The sequence below is a fragment of the Oryctolagus cuniculus genome, chromosome 11, assembly GCF_964237555.1.
Source record: "Oryctolagus cuniculus chromosome 11, mOryCun1.1, whole genome shotgun sequence".
In the NCBI taxonomy this organism is placed as follows: domain Eukaryota; kingdom Metazoa; phylum Chordata; class Mammalia; order Lagomorpha; family Leporidae; genus Oryctolagus; species Oryctolagus cuniculus.
The window spans coordinates 97,398,688-97,412,195 of NC_091442.1; the positions used below are offsets into that span (position 1 = coordinate 97,398,688).

The window sequence follows — 13,508 nt, forward strand, 5'->3', positions numbered from 1 at the left end:
AAATTAAACTCTAAAAAAAAATAAAGAATCCTTCCTTATGTTTTCCTAGTGTGTGGTAGTGTGCTAGAATACAGCTGCAGCATGTCAATCTCTGTCTCCATTAAAACACAGCATTCCACCCCCCAACTCTATGTATTTCTCTCCCTGTCTCTCCTAAGAATACCAGTCATAATAGATTAAAGGCCTATCATACTCCAGTATGACCTCATCAACTTAATCAATTACATCTGCAATGCTTTATTTTCAAGTAAGGTCACGTTTTGAGGTACTAGAGGTCAGGATCTCAACACATCCTTTTCTAGATACAACTCAATCCATAACAGATACCAAAGAAAATTAGATGACTATGAATTCTAAGATTCCAAGGCTTGAGGTATGTATGGGACAGTAAGTGCAACATTATACATGAACACTACAGTCTGAATTCATTCATTATTGCTGTTCATTCAACAAATATGTATTTTCTAGGCACTGTCCTAAGTATAGGAAACACACTGAAAACCAATGGTTGCCCTTGTGGAGCCAGTATTCAAACAGAATAAAAATGTACCTCTTAAGTGCCAGGTACTATAGTTAAAAACGTACGTGTCCTTTCATTAGCCCTCATAGCAATCTGTCAGATAAAAACTTTCATACTCTTTACCATGTAAGAAAACCAAGTCATGAGACCTAAGTAGTTGTTTGTTGAAGGTCAGCCTCTTCTTTAGGAATTGGCTTTCTGTCATTATAAAATGTCCTTTCAATCTTCAGTGATATTCCTTGCCTTAAATCCACTTTATTTGATAATAATATAGTCACTTCAGCTTTCTCAAGTTTACTTTCTGTCTGTGCTAATAGGTTTAGATGTTATTTTCAAGAAAATACATTTAAGTATTCTGAATTTAATGTGAAATACCTAAAGAATATCTCAGTCACTTCAGGTTCAGTGTTCACAGCTTCCATTCATATATGCTTTCCAAATTTACATTTCTTCTTCAACTCACATTCATGAAGGTTTTATTTATTTGATTAAATGAACTAAAAATACCTAGGAATGAAACAATAAGTATAGTGATGGCTCCATTCCAAGTTGGTTTTCCCAGCAATGGAAGATTTTAAAAAGCTATGGAATGACAAACTTCCAAGTCTCCCATTATAGGAAATCTGTGAGTTCAGTGACATGCCAGACTAGGTAACTTGAAAGATGCCTTCTTCTTTTACAGACTTATTACTCAGGTACTGATAACACCATGCCATTTGTACCATCTATACTCTTAGGCAGAGATACTCAGCTGGCACTATGTAGATTCGAATATAGAAAAAGACTACGAATACCATTAATAAGAAATTTGCTGTGGGTTTGACTGAAGATGAAGTTTAGCTTTACTCTACTTTCCAGGCAAATGAAAAATGAGCAGTGTAGAAATTATGTAGAGGGACAGGCATTGTGGTGTAGCAGGTAGAACTGTCGCCTGTGTCGTCAGCTCCCCAATATGGGCTTCAGTTCATGTCCTGGCTGATCCATTTCCCACCCAGCTCCCTGTTAATACATGTGGGAAAGCAACAGAGGATGGCCCAGGTGTTTGGACTCCGTCATCCACGTGGGAGATCCAGACGAAGCTCCAGGCTCCTGGCACGGGCCCGGACCAGGGTTGGCTGTTGCAGTCATCTGGGGAATCATTCAGTGATGGAAGATCTCTCTGTCTCTCCTTCTCTCTCTGTAACTCTGACTTTCAAATAGATACATAAATACATCTTTTTTAAAAAATCTAGAGAAACTGAAACTCGGGGCCAGCGCTGTGGCGCAGCGGGTTAATGCCCTGGCCTGAAGCGCCAACATCCCATATGGGAGCCGGTTCTAGTCCCAGCTGCTCCTCTTCCGATCCAGCTCTCTACTATGGCCTGGGAAAGCAGTAGAAGATGGCCCAACTCCTTGGGCCCCTGCACCTGCGTGGGAGACCCGGAAGAAGCTCCTGGCTCCTAGCTTCAGATCGGCGCAGCTCTGGCCATTGTGGCCAATTGCGGAGTGAACCATCAGATGGAAGATCTCTCTCTCTCTCTGCCTTTCCTCTCTCTGTGTAACTCTGACTTTCAAATAAATAAATAAATCTTCAAAAAAAAAAAAAACTGAAATTCAGTATTTCAGTAAGAAACCCACTTATGTTACAACACAGATCTAAATCATATGTACATATTGTTTTAATGTTTTAAGAAGCTGTTCAAAAATTATTTTCAGCTTACTACAGTCACAACACATATATAAAAATTAGTAAATATTTCTTTTAAAGCATATCCTTTAATTCTGTTATTTTTTTTTTATCAAACTAGCCTTTCACTTAAGTATTCTGATGAACTATTATTTAACTCAGAATAGATAACATAATATCAATTTATGTAACAGTTTCATGACTACCCTGCATGGTGGCTAACATTCCAGACTATATGGAAAGAAGATTAAATTATACCACCTGGCAATACCAGAAAATAATCACTAAGAACATAGAGAAAATTTACCTAATTTACCAAAACTACCTTTTACTAATTCTCTCCACTTTCATATTATCTCAAATATATCTTCTCACCCGAAGCTTCATTTCTTCTAAGTCTTTTGTTTTCTGCACCAACTCCCCTCTTAGCTCTTCAAGCAGCAGCTGGAATTTTTCCTGGTTAGTTTGCTTCTCACTTAACAGGCGCTTGAGTTCATTTTGGGACTTTATGTACTCATCCTGCAACCTGGTTTTTTAAAAAGAATTCAATTTTAAGTGTACCCTTTGCTTTTTAATTTCATTTTATATCAACTAACCAATAGTAGAGAAAACTAAGAGTGATGTCACACATGCCATTAAACTTGCAAATATCTTTCCTTTACAGAGATCCATTTAATTATCAACACTGAAGTTTCTGAATGTAACTTTACTTTCAAGGGAAAGTTAGACGCCTCAATACATCTCATTTGATACCATACTTAGTTTTGGATAAAATGACTTTAATGCAAATATCTTACTGTATTTTTAGTTTTAGACGTATATACTAACAAACAAAAATTTTACTGTATATCCAGAACAAACATTTAGCTAAGACAGTTTCAATAACTAACTTTAAACGAAATTAAGTGATTTACCTTGTGTGTTCAGCTTTCAGAGTCTGATAATTAGTTTTATGATGTTCACATCGTAACCGCTCATCAATTAATACTTTCTGGAACTCAGATTGAGAACTTGTCAGTCCACTGTCTCCACCAGGAGGAAAAATGTTGGGAAAAGTGTCCATCTTGGTAGGTAATCTGATAATCATGTAAAAGCAAGTCTGGCTTTCTTTTTCTTTTAGTTTTCTTTCCAAGAGTTATTTTGCACTTCTTGCTGAGGCAGAATCTCCAGAGGCCAAATCAGACCTGCACAGAGAAATACAATTAGTCATCAGTAAAATTAAAGTTCCTTTGTGGTGACTCTTTTTTATTACTATCTTTCTTTTCACTTTTATATCAAAGTCCAGTTTTTAGATTTTCAATTGTTCATAAAACAAAATGCAAGAACAGAACTGAATAATATCTTAAAATTTTTTCTTTGTTTCCATGCAAAGATTACATGGTCATCAAAGTCAAATCTTCAAGTATTAACCATACCCAAAGTACAGGCATTTCCAATCTGACCCTCCTAGATTCACAGACCACAGAGTCCTGTTTCCTGAAACTACTGTGATTAGCTTTTAGTGTGTATTCTGGTACCAAATCCACACTCCCAAATCAGGGGGAAAGCCATTTGTAACTTAGTAAGTGGTTGGGAAAATCAGAATCTTCACAAAGAGGACCTTAAGCAAGTAACCATATCTATGATTAATGTTACAGAGAGTCATTAATTTACACAAGGCAAACGGCTCAAGCTACAGATTCAGAGGAGAAATACACAGTGATCACCTCCTATGTGTTAGGCATTATTCTAAGAACAGGAAACTAAATTATTTCATCTGTCCCCAAAAGCACTGCCCCAGTATCACTGCTGGTAACTAAGTATGTATTCCATCATGAGGCAGATATATGACCTGGCAATGAAGATGCCCGTATTCCATATCAGAGTGGCTGGGTTCAAGTCCCAGCTCCAGCACAGGATTCTAGCTTCCCACCAGTGCAGACCCTGGGAGACGGCAGGTGATGACTCAAGTGCCTGGGTTCCTGCAATCCATAGCTTGAGCTCCTGGCTCCAGCTCCAGCCTAGCCCCAATCATTGCACTGCATGTACTTGGACAGTGAAATGGGAAATTCTTTCTCTGCTGTCGCTCCCCCTCTTCATGGAGGAGCAACACAGGACCCTGCGCTGTTCTTTCGTCTGCCCGGCCCTCCCCGGGTTTGCTGCTGGTTCTTCCCGGGTTGGCTACTATCCCTTCCACCTCCGTGGAAGGGCAGTTCCCCCTGGCCGCATTCCCCACTTCCGCAGGGGAGCGGCACACTGCCGGCCGGTTCTCTCGGGGGCTGCACGGGTTCCCTCAGCTAGATGTTCCCCATAGATGTTCCCGGTGCATGCCGTCTCTCTCCTCCTTTATAGTCCTTCTCTGCCAATCCCAACTCGGCTGCCCACACGCCGAGTACGCTGCTCTCCAATCAGGAGCAAGTCCTACAGTTAATTGGTTGAACTGGAGGCAGCTGTGCGGAAGCTGTTTACTTCTCTCCCAGCGCCATATTGTGGGAGAGCAGATGCATAGAATAAGTCCTAATTCGAGTAACTTAGTCTGGTCCGGATTGCTCCCCACAGATCCCCCTTTCTTTTTATTTTTTAGCGTTGATACGCGCCTGTCCTCGGTGTCCCGCGGCACACACTCTGCTCTACTTGCTAGAGCCGCCACAGGCTCTTACAAGTCCTATCAATCAGGAAAACCGAATCCGGGTCCTCTCTTCGCCATGTTGTGAGGAGGTTTTTAGGCGCTGATGCGTGCCTGTGTTCGGTGCCCCGCAGCGCATGCCCTGCTCTGCCCGCAGGGGACTTACAAGACCTATCAGGCAAACCGAATCCAAGCCTTCTCATTGCCTTATTGTGGGGGAGACTTATTAGTGTTGGTTCGTGCCTATCTTCGGTGACCTGCAGCTCATACTCTGGTCGAGCTTTGCTGGCGCTTACCGCCTTAAATCAGGCAGACCGAATCCAAGCCTCCTAATTGTTGCATTGTGGGGAAGCTTTACTGATGTTAATTCATGCCTGTCTTCGGTGACCTGCGGCTAGCCGCCCAGGTGCTCATCGCCTCACTAATTGGGCAGACCGAATCCAAGCCTTCTAATTGGCATGTTGAGGGGAGGCCTTATTTTTCTCTATTTCTCTATCTCCGGGCATTCCTATTTCTCCCATTTTACTTCTATCTTCCAGCATTCCTATTTCTCTCACTTTGCTTCTAAAACTTCTGTTTCTCTTATCCCCGCAGCTTCCCGGCACCTCGCCACTTCAGCCCGCGCGCCTCTCTCATCTGCGCAGCTTCCCGGCTTTGCGCGGCTCGGCTTCGCGCGCTCCCGCTCCGCGGTCTCCACGCTTAACCCTTTCGCGTCTGAACCACGGCCTACGCCAGCGTTCCCTATCTATTCACGCCCCGTGCTCTCTCTGCACGCGGCGGCTTCCGCGAGTAACACAGCGTAGCTTGCGTCTCCGCCACTAGGATTCAATCTAAGTTCCCCGGGCTAGCCTGGCGAATTCAACCCAGCGTACGTCTCCGCCCCACGATTTGGCTTCCCGTCCTTTGCTCCCCGGGCTAATCAGACGGATCCCAATCTGGCTTGCGTCTCAGCTTCTGGTTTTAACTTTTCGCCCCCTATTCCCGGGCTAACTTGAGAATCCCAAAGTGGCTTTCGTTTCCGCCTTGGCCTGCCCCCCGCGGCTTCAATTTCCCTAACATTTTTCTCTACCCGGTATGTTTCCCCAAGCTTTCCTCCAACGATATTCCTCCCTCATTTCTCCTGGCCTCTCCCCACAGTCCGCGTCCGAGTCTGTTTGTTCTAGCTTTCACTTTCGCTTTCGACCTTAGAGATTCCTCCCAGCTTCCCCCCGTAGTCCGTATCCGAGTCTATGCCTAGGCTTTCAATAGCTTCTTCCGGCACCCTTTTCGTCCGGCTTTTCCCTAGGCTGTTTGCTAGTCTCTCTCTCCGGTATTTTCCCTAGTTCTTCCCGTTTCTTCCCTCCTAAGTTTGCTATCCGTCCTAGGTTTCCTATCCGAGTCAGGTTTCCTATCCGAGTCACGGCACCATTATGTCGCTCCCCCTCTTCGTGGAGGAGCAACACAGGACCCTGCGCTGTTCTTTCGTCTGCCCGGCCCTCCCCGGGTTTGCTGCTGGTTCTTCCCGGGTTGGCTACTATCCCTTCCACCTCCGTGGAAGGGCAGTTCCCCCTGGCCGCATTCCCCACTTCCGCAGGGGAGCGGCACACCGCCGGCCGGTTCTCTCGGGGGCTGCACGGGTTCCCTCAGCTAGATGTTCCCCATAGATGTTCCCGGTGCATGCCGTCTCTCTCCTCCTTTATAGTCCTTCTCTGCCAATCCCAACTCGGCTGCCCACACGCCGAGTACGCTGCTCTCCAATCAGGAGCAAGTCCTACAGTTAATTGGTTGAACTGGAGGCAGCTGTGCGGAAGCTGTTTACTTCTCTCCCAGCGCCATATTGTGGGAGAGCAGATGCATAGAATAAGTCCTAATTCGAGTAACTTAGTCTGGTCCGGATTGCTCCCCACACTCTGCCTCTCAAACAAATAAAATTTTAAATGCTTATTACATCTAGAAGTAAAAAATTAATAACAAAAATAACAGTTCAATCTCCTTAATTTCACTAATCATTCTCTAGACTATTATACTTACAGTTTTTTCCTGATAGCTTTCATGAGTTACCATGAGTTACTTTTTCTTACTACAAGAAAGGATTTTGGCCTATGCAAACCAACCATAAAATTACTCAGTCTTGCTTGAAAGGTATCATCTCTGATAAATTAGTTTGATGTCTACATATTACATGGGACCTTTAAACTACAATTGGGATTGCTGTGGTTTCCAGTGAAATTACATTTTAATAAAAGGGGAAAAGTCCTTCAAGGATGCTTTACACCTCACTCTTACTTAAACATAAACTAGGACTCAGTGTCCATAAATCCAGAGTACATTATTTGCAGCAGCTACCAGAAAATCATGCTGTCAAGAATACACATTTGCCACAGATTTAATGAAGTGGTTCATAAAACTAGCATGCATTTATGCTTCTGCTCTTTGGCCTAAATTAACTGTTAAAAGAGAGAAACATACAATAATTCTGTCTGAAACTTTTCAATAATACCAATAAAAAGTATTAAAGGGTTTTTATTTCAATCAGCTGAAAACTGAAACTACATTAATAAAATAAAAAAACTACCCTTTAATCCCACTGCTAGTAAAACAAAGATTTCAAAGCTAAACATCAGTATTTTTTTTCTCTCTGATTCCAGTTAAGTATACAATAAAGTAAATTTTGCCACTAACTCTTACTTTAAAATGGGAGTATAGTCCTTTTGGGAAAAAAAATTTATTAAGATGAATATATTTGGAAAATGAAGCTAAAATTATTTATCACCTTGCCTTTGGGCACTGGAATCCAATAAAAAGAAGTACTTTTCAGTATGTCATCAATTTCAAAATATCCTTCTCTCAGTCACCAATCTCAATTCCAATTCCAGTTCCTCTGAAAACATCTATGGAGGCTGGCGCTCAGTAGGCTAATCCTCTGCCTTGCGGCGCCAGCACACCAGGTTCTAGTCCCGGTCGGGGCACCGGATTTTGTCCCAGTTGCTCCTCTTCCAGGCCAGCTCTCTGCTGTGGCCCGGGAGTGCAGTGGAGGATGGCCCAAGTCCTTGGGCCCTGCACCCGCATGGGAGACCAGGAAAAGCACCTGGCTCCTGGCTTTGGATCAGTGCAGCACGCCAGCCGCAGCGGCCATTGGGGAGTGAACCAATGGAAAAAAGGAAGACCTTTCTCTCTCTCTGTCTCTCTGTCTACTCTGCCTGTAAAAAAAAAAAAAAAAAAAAAAAAAAAAAAAAAAAAAAAAAAAAAAAAGTCTTTAGCCTTCCTTCTCCAATTCCAGTGGAGCGGATTACACACACACACACACACACACACACACACACACACACAAAAGGAGAAGAAGAAGAAAACATCTATGGATAGCCTGCTTTGGAATGAACGTGCCCCTAAAAAATCCATGTTAAAGCCCTAATCCCCAACATGACAGTAGTAAGCAGTAGGGCCTTTAGGAAATAATCAGGTTTAGATGAAGTCTCAAGGCTGGAGCCCCCATGATAGGATTTATAGAAGAAAGGAGAGAAACCAGAGTTTGCTCTGTCCACCACATGTGGACCCAAAAGGAGGACAGCTGTCTGCAAGCCAACAGACCATCACCAGCCACCAAATCTGCTGGAACCATGATCTTGGATTTCACAGCCTCCAAAACCACGAGAAATAAATTTGCAAATTTCTCTTTAAGCCATTTTAGTCCATGATACCTGGTTATGGTCACCCAAACTAAGAGAGCTCTCATATTTTCCCATACCAAAAGGATTCTTTGTATTCATAGAATACTTTTTTTAATTTCACTTTCTTCTTATAAGCTAATTTTTAGTGACTAATAAAGCTAGACTACATTACATACATTATCAGTAGGTACCATACCCAACCACATGCTATATTTTCTCCTAAAAAGAGAGGAAAAAATTACTGTTAATTTGCATACATGCACACAAAAATCATAACTTTTCCAGAAGGTTACCTATATCAAAATGATAAATTTGGGACCAGAGTTATGGTGTAGCAGGTTAAGCTGCAACTTGTCACGCTGGCATCCTACAACAGAGCACCAGTTTGAATCTTCACTACTCTGCTTTCAATCCAGCTCCATGCTATCCTGACTGGAAATAGAGTGGATAATGGCACAAATACTTAGTCCCTACTACCCATAGGGAACACCAGATATAGTTCTTGGCTTCTGGCTTTGACCTGGCCCAGCCCAAACTATTGCAACCATCTGGAGAGTGAACCACCAGCTAGAAGTTCTCTTTCTCCCTGTCTCTTCCTCTTGTCACTCTACTGTCAAATGAAAATTAATAAATATCTTTTACAAAGTAGAAACAGGAAATTAAAAAAAGATAAATCTGCTTACTCCCTGACTCAATTCCAAGAATTAACTTTATAAAACTAAGTGAACAAAGATAATTACTAATATTCTTTGCAACACTGGTTTCAATAAAAAATGAAAAAATCAGAAATGACCTAAGCTTCCACAAGTAAAGAACACCATACTATTAATTTTCAAAGTTAAGAAGATAGATCTGTGCCCACCACCTCCACAGCATGATGAAAAGAGTGTGGGAAAACACTTACATTTGCTGATACACACCAAAAGTCAAAATATATGCACCAAACTCCTAACAGTGGTAAATCCTGAGGAAATGATAATGGGACACCACCTCTACCCACATGGCAGCATGCATTTATTGTTAAATTTTCTTTTTAATAATTCCTAACAAATTCTTAGATAATCAGCAAATTCTCAACAAAATCTCACTCTCATCTTCTAGTGCCATATCTCAAATCACCCAAGAAACAATTCTATCATGTTATATTCAAATTATCCTAAACCAAGGTCATCCTTCTTGTTTTCCCATTTTTAGTATGGATTCTAGTATTATGCTACCACTTATAAAGATCTATGAATTTATTTGAAAAGCAGACTTACAGAGACAGAGGGAGACAGAGATTCCCCATCTGTTGCTTCACTCCACAAATGGCTACAATGGCTAGAGCCGGGCTGGGCAGAAGCCTGGAACTGCATCCAGGTCTCCCACATGGGTGGCAGAGATCCAAGCACTTAGGCCATGTTCTGTCTTGGCAGAGCACGTTAGCAGGGAGCTGGATCGGAAGTGGGGCAGCCAGGACTCGAACCAGAGCTCGCATGGGATGCGATGTCGCAGCGGCAGCTTAGCCACTGCACAATGCTGGTCCCATTATGCTCACACTTATCCACACTTACAACCTCAAAACCTTCTCTGCTTTTTCTTCTCAAGTTCCTATTACAGACATCAAATACTCTTCCTTTGAAGTATACCCCATTCCCTTCATTTCTATTTACCACAAACCAGATTCTTATCACCTCACAAATAAATCATTATTAGAGCTTTTCCATTCCTGTTTTCAAAATTTTCTCTTAGCCATGCCAAAGTAATGTCCTATTAATATTTAAATTTTTTTTACCGGACTTCCTGAGAAAAAGTTAAGACATTCCAGCCTAGTAAGGTCCTATACAATGAGACTCACCCACTTTTAGACATTTAAAACAATTTTTGCACCAAAATAAACTTTTTATTCCATTTTCCCACAAATGTTCTTTAGTGCTTTTGTATTATTTTCAAAATGCTGAAATTACTGTCAATCTAAAATTCTAGTACAGCAAAACATATCTTTCAAGAATAATAAAGGCATTTTCAGACAAATTTTCACAAACAAAATAAAAACTACAAATATGGGCATAATTCTAATTGAACACTGACTAAATAAGATGATCTTGTAGGATTTTAACATACATGAAGACTGAAAATACATGATACAATGGTATATAAATAGAACTACACTATCTGGAAAGAGGTTGAAAGTAACAGTTAATATTATACTCCAGGGAGTCCAAGATGTATATTATAAACGCTAGGAACGGGCTCACCAACTACAACCCATGGGCCAAATTTGGCATGCAGCCTGTTTTTGTATGGCCCCAAAAGAATTTTATTTACATTATTTAAAAATGAGCACAGATACAAAAACTCTCAACAAAATATTAGCAAATTAATTCCAACAATGTATAAAAAGACTTATCCACCAAGACCAACTGGGATTTATTCTAGGCATGCAAGACAGGTTTAACACTCCAAACTCAACTAATGCAATCCACCACATCAAAAGGCTAAAGAAGAAAAATCACATAATCGTATCAATAGCTAAAGAAAATGCATTTGACAAAATCCAACACCCCCTCTTGATAAAAACACTTGGCAGATTTATGGTTCCTAGTCTGCACGTAAGCGGCTTAGAGATGGCTGCTCTACCCTAACAAGTCATATAAAGCTGAACAACCCGAAAAATCCACAATTCTTCTTGGATCCTTAAGAAATGAGGCAACAAGGCAAACCAGTGCCCCCAAACTGGAGAAACTCACAGATGAATGCAGAGAGCCACAACACATCAGAGGAGAAACCCAAAAAGCTTTCACCTCTGCCGAGGGAGGAGGGGGAATTGTAAAACCTAAGAGTTAAAAAAAAAAAAACCTACATAGCAACCCAGTGTAGGGGCCTCCCACACTTTTGTGCATTTTTCCTCCAGGATTTAAACCAGGTTCTCATAATGAATACTAAAGAAAAATCCCCTCATGCCTCTTTCCTGCAGAGTGAGGGGAAATGGATTCATTGTGAAAAACAAATTCTGATCTTCTTAAAGTCTTCACTCAGAAGAAACTATTTAACTCAGCCTAATCTGCTGGGTTTCATCACATCCTAAACGACCTGGAGTAAGAGTAATACCCAAATTCATCACCCTCTAGCCATCCTCTCTCACCTAGGAGGGATTAGGGGGGAGACTGAAAGGCAGCTGTGAAGTTCATGGTCCAGGAACACAGGCTCACCAAATCACAGAACACTTGTCTCCCCACACTTTTATCATATGGTACATAAATGTCTCAGAGTAACAATCCTAAATCCACCCTCCTCACGTGTCATTATTGTCAGTTTATTTATATAGAAAAATATATATACACACAAAAGTGGAGGACAAAAGTAACAGATGAGGTCAACAAATTACAAGTGTGGTGACATTAATCCAACTACATCAATAATCATTCTGAATATAAATGGTCTAAAAATATATCAAATAAAAGATAACACCTAAGTCGATCAAAAATAAGATCTAACTATATATACATATACATGTTTTCTACCAGAAACTCACTTTAAGTATAAAGGTATAAATAATTTATAAAAAGTAAGTAGATGGAAAAAGAATATGTTAACTATAATCTGAAAGAAATCAATAAGTGATATGAGAGTACTTCAAAAGGTTGGTTTGTAGGAAAATGGAATTTCAAAGTAAGCTTGTTGGGGTGGGTTTTGTGGACAGCAGATTAAGCTGCCACTTGGGATGCCAACATCCTGTATCAGAGTGACGTAGTAAACCAGCAAGTGATGGCCCAGGTTCTTAGGTCCCTGCTACCCATGTGAAAGATGCAGACTGAGTTCTGGGCTCCCGGATTCAGCCTGGCCCAGCCCTGGCTGGTTGGGGCATTCGGGGAATGAACCAGCAGATGAAAGATCCCTCTGCCTTTTTAACAAAAGAAGTTAATTTGGGGGGGAGGGGAATGTTGGAATCCAAGTAGTCTTTTCATAATAGCATTTCCATGAGCTTCTTAAGACCTCTATATACATAGATTCCAAAAAAATTTTTGCACAATACATTTCCTTTAATTCTACCTTCTACAAACTTTATGAAGAATTCTCATACTCATTTCTGCTATGGCTTGAATATCTACGTCCCCCAATTTTGTAAGTTGAAAACTTCATCCGCAAGATGACAGCATGAGGACATGGGGCCTCTGGGAACTGACAGGTGAGGAGGGCAGAGCCCTCATGAATGGGATCAGTCTCCATACGAAGGAGGTCCAAGGGAGCTGCTTTGGCCCTTCCACCTCTTGAGGAGACAGTAAAATGACTGCACCTATGAACCAGGAGTTGGCTCTCACCAGACACTGAATCTGCCAGCACTTTGATCCTCAACTTGCAGCCTCCAGAATGACAGGACAAACTTCTGGGCTAGAAGGGCAATGGGTAAGATGCCATTTGGGGCACCCTCATCCCATATCACAGTGCATGGGTCCAGGTCCTGGCTCATCTTCCAATTCCAGCTTCTGGCTAACGCACAGCCTAGGAAGGAGCACAGCTCAAGTAGTCAGGTCTGCCATCCACATGGGAGACTCAGGTTGAGGTCCTCCTGGCTCCCAGGCATTTGGGGAGTGAATTAGCTGGTAGATCTTTCTCTGTCTCTATCTTTCAAATAAAATAAAAAGAAATGTAAAAAAAATTTTGGGGGCTGGCATTGTGGCACAACAGGTTAAAGCCCCAGACTGCAGCACCAGCATCCCACATGGGCACCAGTTCAAGTCCCAGCTGCTCCACTTCTGATCCAGCTCCCTGCTAATGTGCCTGTGAAAGCAATGAGGATGTCCCAAGTGCTTGGACCCCTGCACCCACGTGAGAGATCCAGAAGAAGCTCCTGGCTTCAGCCTGACCCAGCTCCAGTTGTTGCAGCCATTTGGGAGTGAACCAGTGGATGGAAGACCCCTCCCTCCCTTTCTCTCTCCCTCTCTTTCTCTCTCTGTCCCTACCTATCTCTGTAACTCTGCCTTTCAAATAAATAAAAATAAATCTTAAAAAAAAAAAAAAAACAACTTGGGGCTAACGCTGTGGCATAGTGGGTAAAGCTGCCATCTGCAGTGCTGGCATCCCATATGG

The 13,508-nt window shown here is 41.9% G+C and overlaps 1 protein-coding gene across 10 annotated transcripts in view; it reads right to left on the reverse strand.

The window, feature by feature from the left end:
- The window catches only part of CEP83 (centrosomal protein 83), a 162,301-nt gene that overhangs the window by 100,536 nt on the left and 48,257 nt on the right, over positions 1–13,508 (reverse strand). For 8 of the 10 annotated variants that reach the window (XR_011380196.1, XR_011380195.1, XR_011380198.1 and 5 more), the window contains 2 exons: positions 3,101–3,370; positions 2,562–2,712 (listed from right to left, as the gene is read on the reverse strand). Coding sequence is in view for 4 of the 10 variants with exons in the window: in XM_070052706.1 (XP_069908807.1) it covers positions 2,562–2,712; positions 3,101–3,273 (324 nt within the window). In the remaining 6 variants the exon portion in view is untranslated. Of the gene's footprint in view, positions 1–895; positions 1,028–2,511; positions 2,532–2,561; positions 2,713–3,100; positions 3,371–13,508 lie in introns of those variants that run through there. The other 2 variants (XM_070052709.1, XM_070052710.1) reach the window with 2 other exon arrangements.